General features: G+C 36.0%; 1 protein-coding gene across 4 annotated transcripts in view; it reads left to right on the top strand.

Annotated features, from left to right (window-relative positions):
* Positions 1–20,079, top strand: part of LOC140140788 (uncharacterized) — a 70,194-nt gene that overhangs the window by 21,980 nt on the left and 28,135 nt on the right. For 2 of the 4 annotated variants that reach the window (XM_072162533.1, XM_072162532.1), the window contains exons 5-17: positions 863–943; positions 1,637–1,708; positions 2,648–2,811; positions 3,234–3,310; positions 4,434–4,623; positions 8,702–8,869; positions 9,387–9,518; positions 9,992–10,126; positions 10,521–10,937; positions 11,488–11,679; positions 12,676–12,764; positions 15,217–15,367; positions 16,180–16,370. In XM_072162533.1, coding sequence (XP_072018634.1) covers positions 863–943; positions 1,637–1,708; positions 2,648–2,811; positions 3,234–3,310; positions 4,434–4,623; positions 8,702–8,869; positions 9,387–9,518; positions 9,992–10,126; positions 10,521–10,937; positions 11,488–11,679; positions 12,676–12,764; positions 15,217–15,367; positions 16,180–16,370 — 2,059 coding nt within the window. Of the gene's footprint in view, positions 1–862; positions 944–1,636; positions 1,709–2,647; positions 2,812–3,233; positions 3,311–4,433; positions 4,624–8,701; positions 8,870–9,386; positions 9,519–9,991; positions 10,127–10,520; positions 10,938–11,487; positions 11,680–12,675; positions 12,765–15,216; positions 15,368–15,433; positions 15,573–16,179; positions 16,371–20,079 lie in introns of all 4 variants that reach the window. The other 2 variants (XM_072162534.1, XM_072162535.1) reach the window with 2 other exon arrangements.

Genomic DNA, 20,079 nt, shown 5'->3' with positions numbered 1-20,079 from the left:
TGACAACTTAGAAAAAATCCGTTTGGAGTAAAAAAAAATTCAGTTAGCTTTTCATGAAGAAGAGACATGAACTTAGGGAAGGTTTTTTATTTTTTGAAATTCGTCTCTTTTTCGAAATATTGAAAAAACATGGGAAAAAAGCCATTTTGTCACTCTATTAAGCTAAAATTGCACATAATGGTGTATATTTTTGTTTAAAACAAATATTTTGAAAAATGAAAAAACCTTCCCTAGACTTTGATGTACTCTAAAGGATAGTGCAAAAAGTTTACCCTTTGCTTGCATATTTTTCAAGTTATCTTGTTACAAAAATCGCGCAATATTGTCAAAAGTGAACTCTGAGAAATCGGCGTTTTAGTAAAAAATGTCAAAATTATGCACAAAACGTCCTTAAATTTTAAAACGGTAAGACTTTCACACTTGTAAAAATAATTAAAAAATCTAAGTGGCATTTTGACTGCAAATTTTTGTTTTGTTTACACCACATTTGCTGGCGTTAAAAACACACCGAATGCGCCTTGACTGCGTTGGACATACTCGCTGAGTTGCGCCGCGTCACGCGACGCGATTCACGCGCGTAATCACAATATTTCGCATTCGCGCATTTCTGACTCATTATTTCCCGCCAATTTACTAAGCTGTCTTGAGCCATGTGACTTTTTAGAGTTGAAAAGAGTGAAATAAATCAAGCAAAAATACGAATAAATATTAGCAAGTTGTATTTTATCAGTTTCGAGTGAAAGAATACATCTTAGTGTTGATAAATATCAAAAAATCTCAAATTCGGTCGTGGACGAATGTGTCTTCCATAACTCTGGCCTTAAATATAACATTTGTTTGTCTTAATACATGCATTCTTCAGAGATTTATCCGACAACCGCATTCGACCTGAAACAAGTCACATGACGGCGTTGCTACAACCTCTCACATCGCTAATCTGGCTGTAAGTAAATAAATAAATTATGTTTGTTTGCCTGTTGTAGATTAATGTGAAGAATAAACCACTGCTATAGTCATTCTTAAGTTAAATATTAAACCAGAAATAGTAAAACCAACTACATAAAGTTAAAGTTGGAGCTAGATTTACATTTTAGAGTTCGATTTAGATTTAGAGTTACAAGTTGGAGTTAGAGATGCATGACCGGCAAATTGTAACTCTAAATCTAAAATGCAACTCTAGGGCCTAAATTGAACAGTACAACTCTAACTTTAACTCTAACTGTAAAATGCAACTCTAACTCTGAATCGAACTCTAAAATGTAACTCTAACTCTAACTCCAACTCCAACTCCAACTCCAACTCAAAAATGGTAAACACTCATGCCATTTCTATATAAAATTCAGCCTACCGTTAATGGAGTGCACATCGTTAAAGCGCTGACAAGAAGGGTATCTTGTGATTATAAGATAACAAAAGCGAGGCCAAGAAGGGCGTGTCATCGATATTTACCCCCATCAACGACAGGAAAGTGCCAATTATAGGAATGGTCTACATACATTGTATTGTCACGGGGTAATAAGATAATAGACACGTAAATTGCACATTATCTGAACTCGAACTTAATTTAAGCAGTAAATTAATTAAAACTGTCGAGAAAAAACGCTTATCTATGTTCCAATAATGACTTTCCTTTCAGAGATCTGTCTGACAATAACATTCCCATGATAACGCAAGGAATGATTACTATCTTCGATCGTCTACAAACACTGTGAGTAAAACGTAGTATTATTATTGTTTATTGTTTGAAGAATGGTTGCATTTTCTACTCAAAAGTATTCAAAGTCTACAATAATTGATTTGAACATTGAAGATCAGAAGATTAAAGGAGGATTTCGTCAGTAGATATCTACGAAAAAAGCTCATTCCCAAAATTTCAGTTGATTCTGATTTTGCGTTTGCGAGTTCTGGGTATTGTACTGCTCCATAGTTATGTGTACGTGTATTTTGTCTTATACTGAGTATTATATTTTAATATAATACTCAGTTTAATACTTAAAAGTATTATACTGAGTATTATATTGAGTTATAGTGTTATATTGTTATAGTTATAGTATTATATTGAGTTATAGTGTTATATTAAGTTATAGTGTTAGAGTATTATACTGAGTATTATATTGAGTTATGTGTATTGCACTGCTCCATAGTGCACTGCGGTAATTCAAATTCAAATTTGAATTACTGTGGTAATTCAAATTCAAATTTGACGATATTTTTGTTAAACGAATTAATCTGCAAGAAATATTTGGTACAGAGTTTCCAGTGGTATAAAAACCTCAATTTTGTTGTTGCAAAAAGTGGGGGTGGGTGGTGAGGTTGTGGATCACAAACTGCCCTTTTAATAGCTTAAATCTGTGTATCAGTTCGCATCCTCTTATTTCCGATCTTAGTATGAAGAGTTTGTGTCTCAATACGTCAAGTCATTTACATATAGCGTTAAAAGCCATCGTAATTCCTAAATGTGAGGGTATTAAAAAATTACTTTGGCATATCTCTAGTTAGGCTATCTTTTGGAATATTGTAAATTCATATAATTTTACATTCTTTTTATAAATATTTTCGCAGAGCCTAACAAACTTGACTACCAAAATGAGTATTTTGTTTTGATGAATACCACTTTTTAATTCTCATATATTTTTCTTCCTTTTAGAACGCTTACTGGTAATGCGTTGGCATGTAACTGCGATATATTATGGTTGAAGAATTGGCTACTTAACACAAGGTTTGCGCCTCCTATTGTCAATGGAGCCGAATGTTATTCGCCATCCAGCCTTCGTAGACAACAAGTGGCATATGCACAATTCTGTCCTGGAGGTAAGGTTGTCGTGTCTGTCCCGTTTATCCTGTCTGTCTGTGTGTCTGTCTGTCTATCTGTAAGTCTGTATTTTATGTCTGTCTGTTTGACTGTCTGTCTACCTTGGTTTAATAATTGATCATTGAACACAATGTAATCAGTAACATAGTTTTCTTAAATTGCACTATATTGCCAATCACTTTAGTAGCGCTAGAGAATATAAAGGTATAGCAAATGTTCAACTTTGTTCTAGTATCCTGTTGAGGTACCGGTATACAATCCTGTATCCTTCTGTCAACCGTGGTAGATAGCCATGTATATATTAACTGTAATCGTGTTTTTCTTCGGAGTACCAGGAATTGTTGTCTCTGTTTTCAGTGCATTCACTGTCATCTATTCTTATCATTTTCAACATTTATTTTTTATATAATACAATTTCCAGCCGGTAGATGTTACCAATGTAATAATGCGGCATCCAATGAAGCCTGTACCAGTATACAAGATTGCAGCGCTGACCAGGTATGGCATATACATTTAACCCTAGAACTAATACTGAGCCATAGTTGGTAATGTCATGTACCGTATTTTGGTACTAATGTATAGCTAATGGGTCTCCTCTATCCAGTGATACCAAATGAAAAACATGGATTATACTGAGAAATATATATATGGTGGGCCATCAATCTCCCTGGTCATTTTTGGTGTCGGTCCGATCCCTTGGTACGGTGCTGGGTAAAAATGTCATCACTGAAATGAGTGCAAAGGAGGAATCCACGATTAGCTTAAGTCGTCTGGGCGTAAAGACATGCATTTTGTTTTATTCCTAACTTGGGTAAGGTGCTGGGGTAAAATCACTAAAATGAGCGCAAAGGATGAATCTACGATTAGCTTAAGTCGTTTGGGCGTAAAGACGCGCATTTTGTTTTATTCTTACTTTGGGTAAGGTGCTGGGGTAAAATGTTAGCTAATGTTATCAGTAAAATGAGCGCAAAGGATAAATCTACGATTAGCTTAAGTCGTTTGGGCGTAAAGACGCGCATTTTGTTTTATTCTTACCTTGGGTAAGGTGCTGGGGTAAAATGTTAGCTAATGTTATCAGTAAAATGAGCGCAAAGGATAAATCTACGATTAGCTTTGGTCGTTTGGGCGTAAAGACGCGCATTTTTGATGACGGATGAAAAACCTTTCCGTTGGGTGGTAAAACCCCCTTCGTAGTTCTTGTTTTAACTTTTACAAAAAAGGTCAATATTCTTTAACTTTCAAAAATAGGTCAATATTCAGCTGCAATTGACCACTGCACTGGTGCCCAATACGCATAAGTTACGCTGTTGTATTTTCGTTATTTCCGCATATTGCCCATATAAATGCAGAACGCTCAAATATTTCTTTTGTTTTATTTTGTAAATTAAATCTAATCCTGGAATTAAAATTTGCAACTCACTTTGCTACGTTGCGTCCGAAAGCATCGGACTTCATCAGGCATCTGATTGAAGATGTTGTGATGACGTCAGATGTTGTTCGGACGCAACGTAGCAAAGTGAGTTGCAAATTTTAGTTCCAGTATTAGATTTAATTTACAAAATAATGTTTTGTACTGGATGAATATTATACACCAAGATATTCCTTTTGTTTGCACCAACAGGATGCGTGCCAGAACGTAATCCGCACCAGTAACGGCGTCAAACGTATCTCCAAAGGCTGTCAACAACTCCAAGCATGTCTTAACAACAACGGCGGCAATCTGGACAATTGTGATACGGATCAGCCAGACAGTGCATGCTGGCACTGTTGTCAAGGAGACCTCTGCAATATGCCTGAAACGGCGGTTGTTAGTAAGTATAGTGGCAACCAACTCTCTTTACATTTTATCATTATCATGAACTAACACCAGCATGTCGTATATGTGTTGTATGTTTCGTGTCATTCCTTAGCTAGCAAATTCTTTTGCAGATACAATAAAATGTTTTTGTACTTGTATAGAAATGTAGTCTGCAAGCCCCCTCGTCCTTGTTCATGTAGCACCCCGAATTGAGGGCACTCCCATTGCGGCCTGTACACCATCCGCGATAATCAACTTTTGAAAAGCACCCTAAACAAGGATTTAACCCTTGGCTAAAACAATACCCTTAACAGGTGTTTTCACACCCTAAACAGGGATTTTATTCCTTGCATCAAATTTCATACCCTAAATTTTATTTCCGCGTATTAGCAATTGCAATTTTGCTACCCTTTTGTCCAATATTTCATGTTTTTGACACCCTAAACGCGTTACGCGCGTATCGTGCTTACCCACGAAAAACTACCCTTTTTACGCGTTTTTATTATCGCGGATGGTGTACAGGCCACAATGGGAGTGACCCCCCGGGTAGCACCATATACATTGAACGTGTGAAATTGACACCCAGAAACATTTGACCAAATGATGCGCGCAAGATTTGTGTTAAGAACGGATTGCATTTGTAAATGAGTATACAATACATTGAACTCAACCTGTTTAAGAACTGCTTCTGACGATCCCATTGAAGCGATTTCCAATTATGTGTGGTTCCTTAATTACATTTACCTGTATTTTATAGTATGCAACTCATCTCTTTGTATTATGTTAAGTTATATGTGAGATATGCGGGTCGTGTAATGGCAATTAACTGAATTAACGTTTTAAAATAACATTACTGTATCCTTTCCATAATATATTTGCATGTTTTGCATAATACTCTTTGCACTTCTGCACCTTTTCTTACCTTCGCACATCATTTCAGTCTTTGTGTCGCATCTTTTATCATCCAGCATCCAACACACTTTCTCGTAAAAAAAATCTAGGTCGTGGGTTCGATTCCGTGGTAATAAGTGGGTTTTGGCATATACTGCGAAATGTACGATATGGGTTATTATGTGACGAGTGCGCTTCTCTTTATCCACTGTCACTTAAAAAATTTGAAAATCCCAGGAAGCTTTGAGAATTTTTTTGAAAACAGTTTTTATAGTAATTAGAAATTCGGATGAACATGGTCAAAGTGTTACTTTATCATATCCACAGGAAGAGCCTTATTATGTATCAAAATGAAATAATAAAATAAAATATAAAGAAGTTTTGTTATCGAAGTTAAATACACAAAACCAGGCAAAAACGTACTTGTTCTGCTGACAGTTTCGTCAGTGAACCACAAACTTTATTGCAGCTGGTATTGTCCTGACCATGGAACAGCTGAGTGACGCGCTTGTGGTAAGTCTGGACACATTTCAGTCGCTCAGCTGTCAGATCGTCAGAACAATACCAGATTTCCAAAGTCTTTGGTACACTGACGAATGTGTTAGCAAAATAAGTAGGCCTCCGTTTTGGCCTGACTTTGTCAGATAAAACTGTTTTTAACACTATATCAATGTAGATATGAAAATATAGACAAAATTGTATATTAAACATACGGTTTCGTGAACAATATCGACATCTGAATGTCAAAGTTCGAACTATTACCTGCATGACCAATTTCGAAGACACCGTAACATTAACAACTGTTTACGTCAGCATGGTCAGTGTACGATAATCAAGATTCTTGTGATTTTGGTGATTTTGCATGTAAGTGCACTTTTATGTACTTTTGTTATTTGTAGTATACTTGTAAATATGTAGTTATTGTCAGTAGTATAATCGCTTTTCCTTAACTCTATGATAACCTGAGACCATGCCTTTGACTACAAACCCTCATGATCCAGGACCGAGCGCCGATGTCGCGACCAGGAAGCCGCTATTATGTTGGGACATCTTAGACACAAGTCAATCTGTTTATTATTCGCACAGTGAGCTTTTAGTGGAACTTGCGTATTGGCTGTGGGAAAGTCTCCCCTGGATTGAATTGCTCGAACAAAACATAACATTTGTGATATGCATCTTCCTTTTTGTCCTGTTTTGGGCCAAAAAGGTCCCATTAGTGATAAAGTTATTTTGCTACTGATTTTTGAATTTTACACACGGAAAGTTTGGCCGATACGCATGTGATTGGCACAAACTAGATCACGCAATCTTTGACTTACTTTTATTTTCATTTTTCAAACAAGATTAAGTTTAAGTGACCGCTTATAGGTTCGAATTGCACCTATTCACGAAGCTCCCGTGGCCAAGCAGTTAAGGCACAGGTATTGTAAACCTGAGGTCCTGGGTTCGATTCCCAGGCAGGATCACTTTTCTACTTGTCTCCTTATTATTTGCGACGGCGAACCTGGTGAAACGTTTATTATATAATTCCCGTCGATCATGCCACTGTTTTTTCCATGCAAGAACGGGCACATTCATATTAATTGAATGACCATACCAAAATTCAAACAGAAATAGAATACTATGTGTTTCGATCATAAAATACACGACAACAATTGATGTAAATATGTTTGATGAGGTCAAGTTGTAAAGGTTATCTGCACTGTCAAGATCCCGACTTTTTCTTCGTTCCATTCGCCTCCTGCACATGATTCCTATAATAACACTGCGCACAAATAGGTATTCGCCGTAGAAGTGACGATGTAACAGGATTAATTAGAATAGCAATAGGTTAAAACAATTGTTCGCATGTATCGAACAGCACTAGTAAATTCACGCGGTACCTCTACATTGAACCATATCATGCTGATCACTCGCACCTGTAAGATTAGTATCTTACACAAGTGATGGATGGAACCTGCTTGTATGGCAGGGCGATATTCAAAAATCGTTTTAAACATATTGCTATGGTAGTTAATCCTGTTACATCATCACTTCTACGGCGAATAGATATGCATTTATAGTCTCCTAACAATGTATTTGAATATTCAAATGAAGAAATAATAATATTTAAGTGTAGTGTTATTTGTAAATTACGTAGGCTTGTGACCTGAAAACTGGAGTCCCAAAAGATCGTAAAAATAAAGTAAATAGGTTGAAAAATGCCACTAGATTAAAATGTATAAAGTATTTGGTCAAAATGCTCTATAGTTAATAGCTGAATTGACAACATTGACAACCTTCCACAACCATACTGTCGTGTGACCATTAAGAAAGACCCAGTGGCTAATTTTGTGAGCCGAGTAAAAATGCAGTTGCCCAAAGTCAATTCAAATCAATTAATTGGCAGTCTTAGTCTTAGAAGGAACTGTAACGGAACACCTTCCAGAATTTGGCAATCGCGTGATGGGCCCGAAGATCTCCTGGTCTGATGCCATTGGATTTGGATTTCTCCTTGTGGGGCTATCTGAAATTAAAAGTTTCCATAAGTCCTCCTTCGTACCTTGATGAACTTCCAGAGATGCATTATTGCACAAGACCACATCCTTAGGCAGCACATACCTTTCATTAGACGTGGTATATAGCTGGGCGTGGTATTGATGCCATGCTGAGCGAGGACTTTAGGACTAAAAGACTGCAATTACTGTAAAGAAATTGGTGAGTTGCATTTTGTTTTGATTTTCATGTTATTTTGGTCTTAATTAACTACATTTTCACTTGACTCACAAAAATAACCACTGAGTCCTTATTAATGGTCACACGCCAGTGATTTTCTAAGTTGTGGAAGGACAATAATTATGTTGATGCACCTGATCATGCCTATAGAGCATTTTGACCAAATACCTCTAATTTTTAATCTAGTGACATTTATCAAACTGTTTACTGTATTTTGATACGCACTATACACATGCTATATGTATTCCCTCCAAAACAGCCGGTATTTATACAACATCCGCATACATTTCTCCCTATGCCGATAATACGCTTCCCTTCTTAGACATACTTTGCAAGACCCTTGGCAGGTTATTATTCGGTTTCCATGGTCACACAATTATTATTAGTGTAAGAACAGATAAAAGGAGAGAGAGAGAGAAATATCAATTTCAAATTTACATATTTTTTATCAACAAATAATTAATTGTCTTCACTATTGTTTTCAGTTGATGGCTGTCGTGTGGATCAAACACCCGATCGGTATGTGTACAGATACCCATGGCCTAGAGTTCCTAATAGTGTTACCGCAGTAACATTCAAATTACGCGCCAATAATGACGGTCATATTGCCTTGTCCGATGAACGGGTTGATAAAGATAAACTTATAGAAGTAGGTGAGTATGGCGTTTGATATGCGTTCAAATAAAACTACGCGGTGTAATCAAAATAAAAAAATTGTATAATTCTTTTATATAAAAATATTTTTTCGATTAAAAGAAAAGATGTATTTTATATTTGTGGGGCGTAGCATGATGTCAGGTACATTGTTTTTCTGTGTGGTTAGAGTTTGAGTGCGATGTGTGGCTGGGAAATTATCCGACTTTAATTTTTGGAAAAATTTGGCAAATTTTGCTAAACAAGGAGATGACAATTTAATATTTTTTCCAAGAATATTTTGAAAAACACCCGAAATACACTCTTTCGTAAACAAATTTTTCATGAAAATGAGGGCCATCAATAACCCAAAATAGCTGGAAATGCACCCTTAGTCTTGAACTAAATTGCAGAAAATGCACCCGATTCTGCCGCACATCCCCGTAGCCTCATTTCCACTAAGAACCCTCCCCGGGTCCATTTGAAAGACAAACTCTGTGAATCCTAATAACAACTATTTATTGTTTCTGTATACAGTTTTAGGCGGCTGGAAAAATACAAAATCGGTGATACGGTCATGCAAACAATGCTCTCCATTGGCCGAGGCGTCCACTCCCGACCTGCTGATGTCCCCAACAGAAGACAAGCATTTCTACATAACATTTGAAGGTAAGAAGTCTTCAGCCTGTTACGATATGATTGCCATTTTTGGTAATTTTGAGAACAAAGTTCAAACTAGTGTTGCATACAACACGAACAAGCCGGTCAGCTTAATGACCTTTGACCCCGAATCCGTGAACATCCTATTATATAGACACTGGCTTATGTCAATTCATGTGTGTGATTAGCGATACTCAGCTATGTTGTTTGTGGCAGAAGATGCAATTTGAAGGTATTTCGCCTCGGACCGGAAATGATCCCTTAATGACCTTTGACCCCAAATAAAAAATATCACATATACACTGCGTAACACATTTCATGTATTATGAATGTATCTCATTTGTCGATGTAAAGTCGGGTAAATATTAGACAGTAAATAGTCAATTTTCGGCATAATCAGAGCGATGACATGGGCATATTGCATCGTTTTCTTGTTAATATTTATTTTGTAAGCATCTCTTTATGTGTATTGTTATTCAAAGGTTCCGTAATAAATGTCGGAATTGTTGGTATGGCTCCAATCTTGTCGCATCAATTTGATGAGGAACCGATCATCAACTTCATCGGTATATCAACTGGCTGGGGAAGCACTGGCCAGTGGACTTTCTGTGGCTATGGTAAGTTATTTACCATAACTTGGTATCTTGATATCCAAGTTTAATCTTTAAATACTAAAGTACCTTTTGGCATGCATGACACATATTATACACTGTTTATTTGATATTACTTTTGTCATTTATTTGTATTTATTTATTTGTTATTTCATGGTACTATTTGTTATTTATTTATTTATTTATTTATTTATTTATTTATTTATTTATTTATTTATTTATTTATTTATTTGCTTTTTTAAGTATGCATACATATACTTTAATGGAATGGAAAGAGATGAAAGTATTTCTTTAATAAATAAAACCAAAATGCGCTCGTGACAGTTAAAAACAGTTTGAGAATATAGTTAGCCGATAAAAGTGCGTACACGCTGCATACGTTTACCCATTTACTCGGTAGACACCAACTGGGCGCCATTACCAACGCCAATACCACTACCAGCTATCCCATTGGAAGATAAAGTTGAAGATGGTGCCGTTCGGCTGGCGGGAAATTTAAATTCAACACGAGGACACGTGGAAATATTTCACCACGGACAATGGGGAAGAATATGCAGCGGCACAAAATGGAACATGCAAAGCGCGTCGGTCGTGTGCCGACAACTTGGGTTGAAGAAATCCATTGCCACTTTCTCATCGGGAGAGCAAAAAGATGGTAGTGCTACAACTCCTCAGTCCCTGGTTTGGCTTGATGACGTCACATGCATAGGTAATGAGGAAAGAATAACAACGTGTCAGCATCGTGGATTGAAACACCATGAATGTCGGAAATCGCAATATGCGTATGTGGTTTGCAATAGTGGGCAAGATCAAATGGGTAAGTATTCTGTACTTTTTGTCCCGAAAGGAAAGTCTTTCACTTGGAAATTTTAATATACATATATGGAATAACGAGATTTCTAATAGTTCTTTTGAACTTCTAGTTGCTGTAAGGATTAGGTAGACAACCCTAACCATGGCATGCATTGTTTGCTTTTTAATGTTTTTAGGTTGGTAACTCTAGTACTATCTTTAGCACTTTCATATTCCTTGTTTGTTCTTGCATCATTTTTTCACATAATTTTCAAATAAACAGCCACTCTTTTGACTAATACTGGTGCTAAAATATAAAATGGGTACTACGAAAGACAAATCATTTATTATTGATATATTCTTCCTCCATAATCTAGAAATCGAATCATAATCTTTTTTCAAAACTTGTTTTTCTTTGTACTAACATTTAATACTGCATGGTCTCTCCAGTGACTTCATGTACAAACAATATTAGCACTGATTTGAAAAATAACAAAACAAATAATTTAGCACATGAAACATACAGGAGATGAGTAAAAAGAACATTTTTTACCTTTTTCGTTTTCATTCATCAGGTAAAAAACGTAAAAGAAGTAAGCGAGAATCCAGAACGGCATGTCCAGAAGGTTGGAGTACACACGGTGATTACTGTTATTATGTCAGTTCGGAGGAGGCGGTTACATTTGGTGACGCTCAAACCGCGTGTCTAGGAAAGAATGCTATGCTAACATCAATACATGATCAAGATGAACAAGAATTTATATCTGGTAAGTGAAAATATTTGTATTCAGTCAGTCAGTCAGTCAGTCAGTCATCTTCATTCACTCAAACAAAATATTTAAGTGTAATATAAACAAATTGAGCAGATTGACAATTAGTAAGTTCTTAGCGGGTTCGCCGTCGGACAAGTTTAGAACTATCAAGCTTTCGTCTGGAGTAGCTCTGACTTCTTCAGGACAAAGTATGAGACATGTAGACCGCCTCTTGCCTACTGGTGGCTCTGAAAAAGAACCGTTCAAGCAGACCTCGCCTGTTTGCTAATGTAAACGTTTTTGGTGGCTCTGAAAAGAGCCGTTCACGGAAGATTGCCCGTGTCAACAGAGAACAAGCAGACCTCGCCTATCTGCTAATATAAAAAGGTTTGGTGGCTCTGAAAAGAGCCGCTCATTGAAGACTGCCACTTGTCAACAAAGAACGAGCAGGTCAGCTTGTTTATTGTTCACAAGGAGCATTCTTCAGTGAACGGCTCTTTTCAGAGCCACCAAAAACGTTTACATTAGCAGGTAGGCGATGTCTGCTTGTTCACTGCTCACAGTGAACGGCTTTTCAGAGCCACCAGTAGGCAAGGAGTAGCATACATGTCTCATACTTGGGTGCAATTTATTTATTTATTATTATTATTTATTACTTTGTCCTGAAGTCAGTTACTCCTGACGAAAGCTTGGCAGTTCTAAACTTGTCCGTCGGCGAACCCGCTAAAACTTACTAATTGTTATGAACTCCCGTCGTAGAAGCCTATCCCACAATATGTTTAATCAAGCAGGTTGTTCACTTTATGAAATTATTATAACAGTCAAATCAAAGCACTTCATATCTGATCCTCAAATAAAAAATACCGTAGAATTCCAGCTAAAAGCATATATACACCGCTAAATGAGTTTTTTTGTGGAGGGTGTCTGCCTTTCGTCGCTTTCGTACAAAATTTCGTAAGGAAATTGTCGATACCCAAAAAACTAAACATTGTTTTCCCTCATTATTGGCAGATCTAGTGGCAGCAGGCAGTGGACACAAGTGGATTGGTTTAAATGATATAGACGTAGAGGGCACTTTTACATGGATAGATGGAACTCAGGTAAAAACAGCGGGTCATACCATCATAAATATCTACAAAAGCTTGTAGTGTTGATATCATATAAACAGGCCCGTAACCAGGATTGATGGGGGGGGCTGATTTTGAAAAAAAGAACTTGGGGATTTGAAAAAGTGTACTTTTGTTTTCAAAATTTGGACCTTTTTTGACCAAAAAGGCATAAAAACCTTTCTGTTTTTCCGTTACTAGCGTCGCAAAAATGGGACTCTTTGGCTGAAAACTTGTTTGGCCTTTGGCGATCGGGGACGTCCGTCCCCTCCCTAGTTACGGGCCTTCAGATCAATAATAGTTTAAAATCAATGCATCCTATTCCAGTTGAAATCCATACACCCCATATGGAAGACTTAAAATTTTAACTCTCAATCACTAACTCATAAAAAATAAATAATTGTCGTCTGCAAGTGTCGAGGGGGTCGCTCGGGATGGTATCAATGCAAAAGCGACGAGCTATTCATCGCTTTTCAAGAGCGATTGCCCATCGCTTTTCAAGCGACACAACACTCGGCGCTGTAAGTAATTCGGCGCGGTAAGTAATTTATAGTTTGATCAGTTCGTAATCGGCGAGCCTTATAACATCGCGGATTAATAGCAATATATTTTATTTGGAGAATTGTCTTGTAACATCTCGCCAGAAGTATTACAAATTATTAATTGAAGTCCTATACTTTGTTTACTTTCTTTGACACGCAAAATACAGACCAGGCAGATCAACTATACTGCGCCAATAAAGTATCCTTACACTTGGGAAAAATAATCACAATTTCCAAACTGAACAATATTGGGGTAAATTTGTTTTTTTTAATAGATGCACTATTTAATCCTGCACATTATGACACCACATTGAAACCAATGTGACTACAAGAAGCAAAGTTACAAGCATTTGATTAGACGAAGGTACAGTTTTAAAAGTGACAAACTGGCCTATTCAAAACTCCACAGACTAGACATCTGGGTTGAGAGTGGTGAATGGCTAATTTATGCGTTTGGCTTTAATTTAAAACAAAAGAAACAAAAGAAAACTGATACAAAAGAACTGACAAATAAAATGAAAGTTATGAAAAGTGCAGAGAAGTAAAAACTGAAATAAAAACTGCTTCAAATAACGCTTCATTGAAGAAACGGTGTTTTCCCTTTGTGGCACTTGTTGGAATCTTATTACGCCTTGTATATAGGCCAGTTTGTCACTTTTAAAACTGGACCTTCGTCTATTCAATTGCTTGTAACTTTACTTCTTGAGGTCACATTGGATTCAACGTGGTGTCATAATCTGTAGGATTAGCTATATCCCAGCAAACACAAAACGTTTTCGACATCATTCGCAAAAGGTTATAAAAGTTTGTCAGAAAACGTTTAAATGTCGGGTTATATAAAGGGTATATTAAGAGTACAAAACGTTTTCATAACCTTAAAAAAACATTTTTGATAATCTACTGCTCAGCAAACAAAATGTTTTACAGAAAACGTTTAAATGTCGGGTTATATAAAGGGTATAAAACGTTTTAATAACATTCCAAAAACATTCTTGAAAACTTTATACAACTACATTCTAAACAGAATGTTATTTTGGGGTTGAAAAAATATTTTGCGAAAAATGTTTGCCCAAAATATTTTCAATAACGTTTTAAAAACGTTTTTATGACCTTTTTATAACCCGACATTTAAATGTTATTAAAAGGTTTTGAAAAAAACATTTTTAGAACATTTCTGTGTTTGCTGGATTCAAACATTTTAACATAATGTTATTTAAGTATTGACACAATATTTGGCAAAAATGTTTGTAAAAATAGTTTACAATAACATTTTTTGAAAACATTTAGAAATATTGTTGTAGTGTGTTTTCATACAAAACGTTTTAAAACGTTATCATGACCTTTATATAACCCGACATTTTAATGTTATTAAAACGTTTTTACCTAAACCAAAAGCCAAAATATAACTTATTTAAAACGTTTTTAAAACGTTTTTGTGTTTGCTGGGATAGTACATCTATTAAAAAACAAATTTACCCCAATATTGTTCAGTTTTGAAATTGTGATTATTTTTCCAAGTGTAAGGATACTTTATTGGCGCAGTATATTATCACTCTTAACGTTGGTCTACTTTACAGCGTAGGGGTAAAAGCCTAATAATTCCCGCCGATTACGAGTTTTTAATAATTTCATTGTTTTTAATTGTTTTTCCTTTTGCCTCTCTCTGAACGTAATGATGATAAGTATATATTTTGAGAAAGGAAGTGACACAGGGAATCCACCTAGCAGATTCCTGCAAAAATAAGCAGTTTACGAGAAAATCACAAAATTTGATTTTACTTTCCAGCCTCGATTAATAGCAGTGGTGTTAAAGATTGATTTTTAGAGCTGTAGCTTTAAATTTACACCAATATATTTGGGTTTTTGAAGTAGATGTTTATTTTTATAACTTGTCATTCATTCAGTTGGATTTTGAGTTCTGGGCCATTTATCAACCAGATAATGACCAAGGCATGGAAGACTGTGTCCATCTCAAGAACGGAGGGTCTAACACTGGCCTGTGGAATGACATTCCATGCTCAGATACCTACAAATACATTTGCAAGAAATCTCAAGGTATGTGTAAGAGACTGAATTTGACACTAAACAGGCTCCTGTTGCGTTTTTATTCTCTATGTTTAGGTTGGGTTTGTCTTTTGGAACGATGGTGAACCTAATAATTCTAGAAATGAGGAGGACTGCACTGAGTTTAATCAGGGTGGATCATGGAATGACCAAGCATGCACGGATAAGAATGAGTTTATTTGTAAAATGTGGAAAAGTAAGAATTTGATGGGATTTTGGTTGATTATTGTTTGTTATGTCAACAGAGGATTAGTTTGGATGTTACACTACTTTACAAAGACCTTTCGCACGACCGACCGATTCGCGTAAAAAGAACTAGGTCATGACTGCGTCATGCGATGCTGCGCAGATTAATTGGCCAATGAGGTACTGATGTGGTGATGACGTGATTCAATTAGCCAATTCATGAATTGAAACCAGACGTCATGTTTACCCCCATAACACTATCTGCCCCAAATCGGGCAGTGCGAAAGGTGTTTGCAAAAAGTGAGGTGTAGGTACCTTAATTAACATGTATTTTCCTATATTGCGGCCACATTAAAACAGAAAGAACTGTCGGTATGTTACTATGCATGCATGCTAGCGTGACAAACGGCTAATTTTGCGTTGTAAGTCCAGTCCATATATGTTTATTTTAGATGTTGCCATGGTTGCCCAAGTTGTTTGTCGCTGTTGCAGTTTTGTGAGCGGTTTTTGTCCATTCAAACATTATGGATGAGTTCATAAATATTACGTTTAATGCATTTGTGACATTCCTTTCACAAACTCCATGCTATCATGCATTGCGCTTTTTTCTTACACAGCTAACCCCGAACCATCTCCTAGTCCATCAGGTCCTGATCAACCTCAAAGTCCTGTTCCTGAAGGACAATGTGCTGGTAAAGAAAACGGATTATACCCTGATCCTGAAGACTGCATGAAATTCTACGCATGCTCAGACAATGGCCAAAGCGAATTTCACATATCATGTGACACAAATCTCGTCTTCAAAATTGTACGTTCGCTGTATAAGTAAGGTGAAATTTTTGCATGATATGAACAATTGTTATTGATAATCATTGCAATTATGATGTTTTGTAATGCCGGTTGTCAGAAAACACGCATAAAGCTTTAAGAAACTTAGAGTAATGCCTTTAAAAATTGTGTCTACAAAACTATAGATAGAACATAACAAAATTGTTAACAAGGTGAATTGTAACGGGTAATTAACAATTGAGTCTGATGTGTAATTGTTCTGTCAAAAATGTCTGTACCTTAATGACTAACGTATGACTAATAAATGACTAACTCAAGGCTGTGAAATGGTGGCTGGGGCATCATAATTTGTTATGGCGAAATACTTAGGTAAGTTGGTTGGTGTATTAGTCTATAATCTTAAGAATATTAGTACCAGAGTCCGATCGCGGTCGCCTGTACAGCCCGTCGCCAAGGTGATATCCATCAGAATGCCAGTGAAATAAAAATCCATAAAAAACTGCATTTGGGGTTTACAAATCTGGATTTTCTTTCCTTGTATTTATAAAAAAAAGTGCATACATATAAAAAAGTCAATTCTTCAAAAGAAACAACAACGTCTGTTATGAGTTTATCATAGGAATATGACAGACTTAATATGATTGAATTTTGCTGACCCCCTTCTTCCGTCGACCGTATGGGCCTTATCTAGCTTCATTAGCTCAAAAGGTTGAGTTACCTTCTATCTCCAGATATTCGAAGGTCCCATGGGTCACCAAATACACCATTGCTTGCCAGGATGTCACATGTTCTGAGCCTCTTCTCCGTTTATATTTTCTTTTCGCCAGCCCATTCGGGGCTGGATCTGTTTCAGGTTTGGGGTCAGTTTACTCAAGAGATTATATTTTAGTGGTATTGGAATGATTTTTTTTTTTTTACTTTTTGTGGTTAAATTTTTTTAAATATTTTAATTCGATTTGTTAGGAAAAGTAAGTATGTTTTGCCGTTTCAACGAACGAAAACGAGTGAGTATTACCAAAGTTATGTTTGAATTAATATGACTTTAAAAGTTTTAGGTATAGGCCTAAAATGTAACAATAATAGTTAATATACAGCATCATATGGTCAGCAGAAGAAAAGTATGTCATTTCAGTGTCTTTGACCCGGGGTCCTTGACCACTGAACAGCGTGATATCACAGATGTGGTGATATCATGTTCATAACAGATCTAAGAATCAAAATCTTCATCATATGGACCATATTGATGTCAAAGTAATTATCTATCCTATCCTGTGTCGTTTTATGGATAAAAATGACTCAAAATGCTATTGATGAAATAGTTGCTATCATGAACATCAGTTTTGCCTTTTCAACGGGAAAAATCCGATGCAAAATAAAGTTTTTAGGGCCTAGCTATAATATGGGCATAATTTATGCATGTAGGCCTATAGTATTGAACAATGTACCCATTTGACATGCACTTATAGATAAATAAATTGTCTTACTTTATTAATTTAATAACTTCTATGTTATAAATAAAATGACACATAACGTAAGTGAAGCTACTTTCTATCTTTTTTATTTGATTCATAAACTTACAGTCAAAACACACAAGAGTGAAGATTGCAGTGAGTAATCAGTCCTTTATAAATGTTCTTGCCACCATCTATCATATAGTAAACTATACATTGCGAATTAATATCAAATTATTTTAAAATAAAAAATGTACATGTAAGGTGAGTTTATATTATGTTATATGGCGAATTTAAGGAGTATTTCGTGATCCTAGCATCCTCTTTTTATGACATTTTTCAGTAGATATCCACAAAAAAGCTTATTCTAAAAAATTTCAGTTGATTCCGATTTTGCCTTTACGAGTTATGCATGGTTATGTGTACACAATGTGTTGCAATTTTGTTCTGGTATACCAGAACGAAATTCAAATTTCACGATTACTTTGCTAACGAATTAATCTGCAAGAAATATTTTGTACATAAACATTATGTAGCCAGAGGTTTCCAGTGATATAAAAATCTCAACTTTTTTGAGAAAAGTTAGGGGATGATGCTGTGGATCACGAAATGCCCTTTTAACTAAAACCTGCAGTCAGTGCAGTGTAGTATTTGTGACGTGGTATATCGAAAGCAGACACTTTTGGGCAGGATCGTAAATGGAGAAATAGCCAAAATCTACCCGGGGTGATTTTTTTTTTTTTTGGGTTTATGATGTTTATAATTAATGTTTAAAATATTGTCTGATCGTTTCAGACCGGAATATAACTGGCATGTTGTATTTTTGAGACATTTTTCAAGGTAATTCCTATACTCTCAACATTGTCAATAATATTTTTAAAGGCAGCTTATCTATTATTAATATTAAAGGCCCATTCAGTGATTTGCTCATCCGGACGATCGTAAAAATCATCAAAATTTTGGTACCGTACCTTTGTTATTACATAGATGTGCTAAGTCTGCGAATGGTTCAGCCAAAAGCCGTGTAGGCCTATTTAAGACAAAATAAGACATTTTACACGAATCTGTATTTTTAGATACTGACAGTATCTAAAATTAGCTACAAGTATTTGAATGGCGGGGCTTGAACTTCGTCAGTACTGCTGTTTTCTTCATTTTTGCCAAATTTGGCATTTCAAAAATACCAAATGACAATTTGAATGACTTAGGCCTATCCTTCTCTTTTAAGCAATTTATATTTTTAAAGGCAGCTTATCTATTATTAATATTAAAGGCCCATTCAGTGATTTGCTCATCCGGACGATCGTAAAAATCATCAAAATTTTGGTACCGTACCTTTGTTATTACATAGATGTGCTAAGTCTGCGAATGGTTCAGCCAAAAGCCGTGTAGGCCTATTTAAGACAAAATAAGACATTTTACACGAATCTGTATTTTTAGATACTGACAGTATCAAAAATACCAAATGACAATTTGAATGACTTAGGCCTATCCTTCTCTTTTAAGCAATTTATAAACAATTTTAATTTTTTACTCTTGCACTGGGATCACTGAATGGGTCTTTAAGAAATGTGGCGTATTATGTCAAAAACAGACATCTTTTGGACAGCTTATAAATTTGGAGGCTTTCACATAAAGAGCTATTTTGCTCCACAACGCCGTTTTCCCCAATAAAATCGGACATTCCTAAGCGAAGAAATTGAGTTCGTAAGTTATGGTATTAAAAAATTGAAAATTGAAATATCGTGGGTAAAAAGCTGAAAAGACAAATAAAACCAGAACAGAACAATTTAGAGAACAATAATGAATTAATAATAATGAACAATAATGAATTAAAGAGTTGACAGGAGATTAGGAGTTAATGTTTTCTGCAGTTTCAGTGTACATCTTCTCACCGTTGATGGTTTGGTGGACTGTCATGTAACATGGATGTAGTAAGCCGTGATCCTAAAAATGCCTTTCACATTGACCAAAACTAATTACAAGACCTCTTCTACATTGAGGCTGGCTTTCCCTTTTAAAGGGAATTTTTATTAGATGCTGAAATGGATAATTATGTCTGTGAACGTGATACATTTGACCTTGAATGTGCCGTTGGGCAAACGATTTCTATTTCATCGGCGTTATATGGCCGTCAAAAACCCGATGTGTGTACCGAACGGTCTGTCTATGTTGATTGCGCCGCCGAAAATTCACTGACAGTTGTTCAAGAACAATGTGAGGGGCTCAGAACATGTGACGTCCTGGCAAGCAATGGTGTATTTGGTGATCCATGTC

Source organism: Amphiura filiformis, chromosome 19 (genome assembly GCF_039555335.1).
Source record: "Amphiura filiformis chromosome 19, Afil_fr2py, whole genome shotgun sequence".
NCBI classification, from domain to species: domain Eukaryota; kingdom Metazoa; phylum Echinodermata; class Ophiuroidea; order Amphilepidida; family Amphiuridae; genus Amphiura; species Amphiura filiformis.
This window is presented reverse-complemented; position numbering and strand designations above follow the sequence as displayed.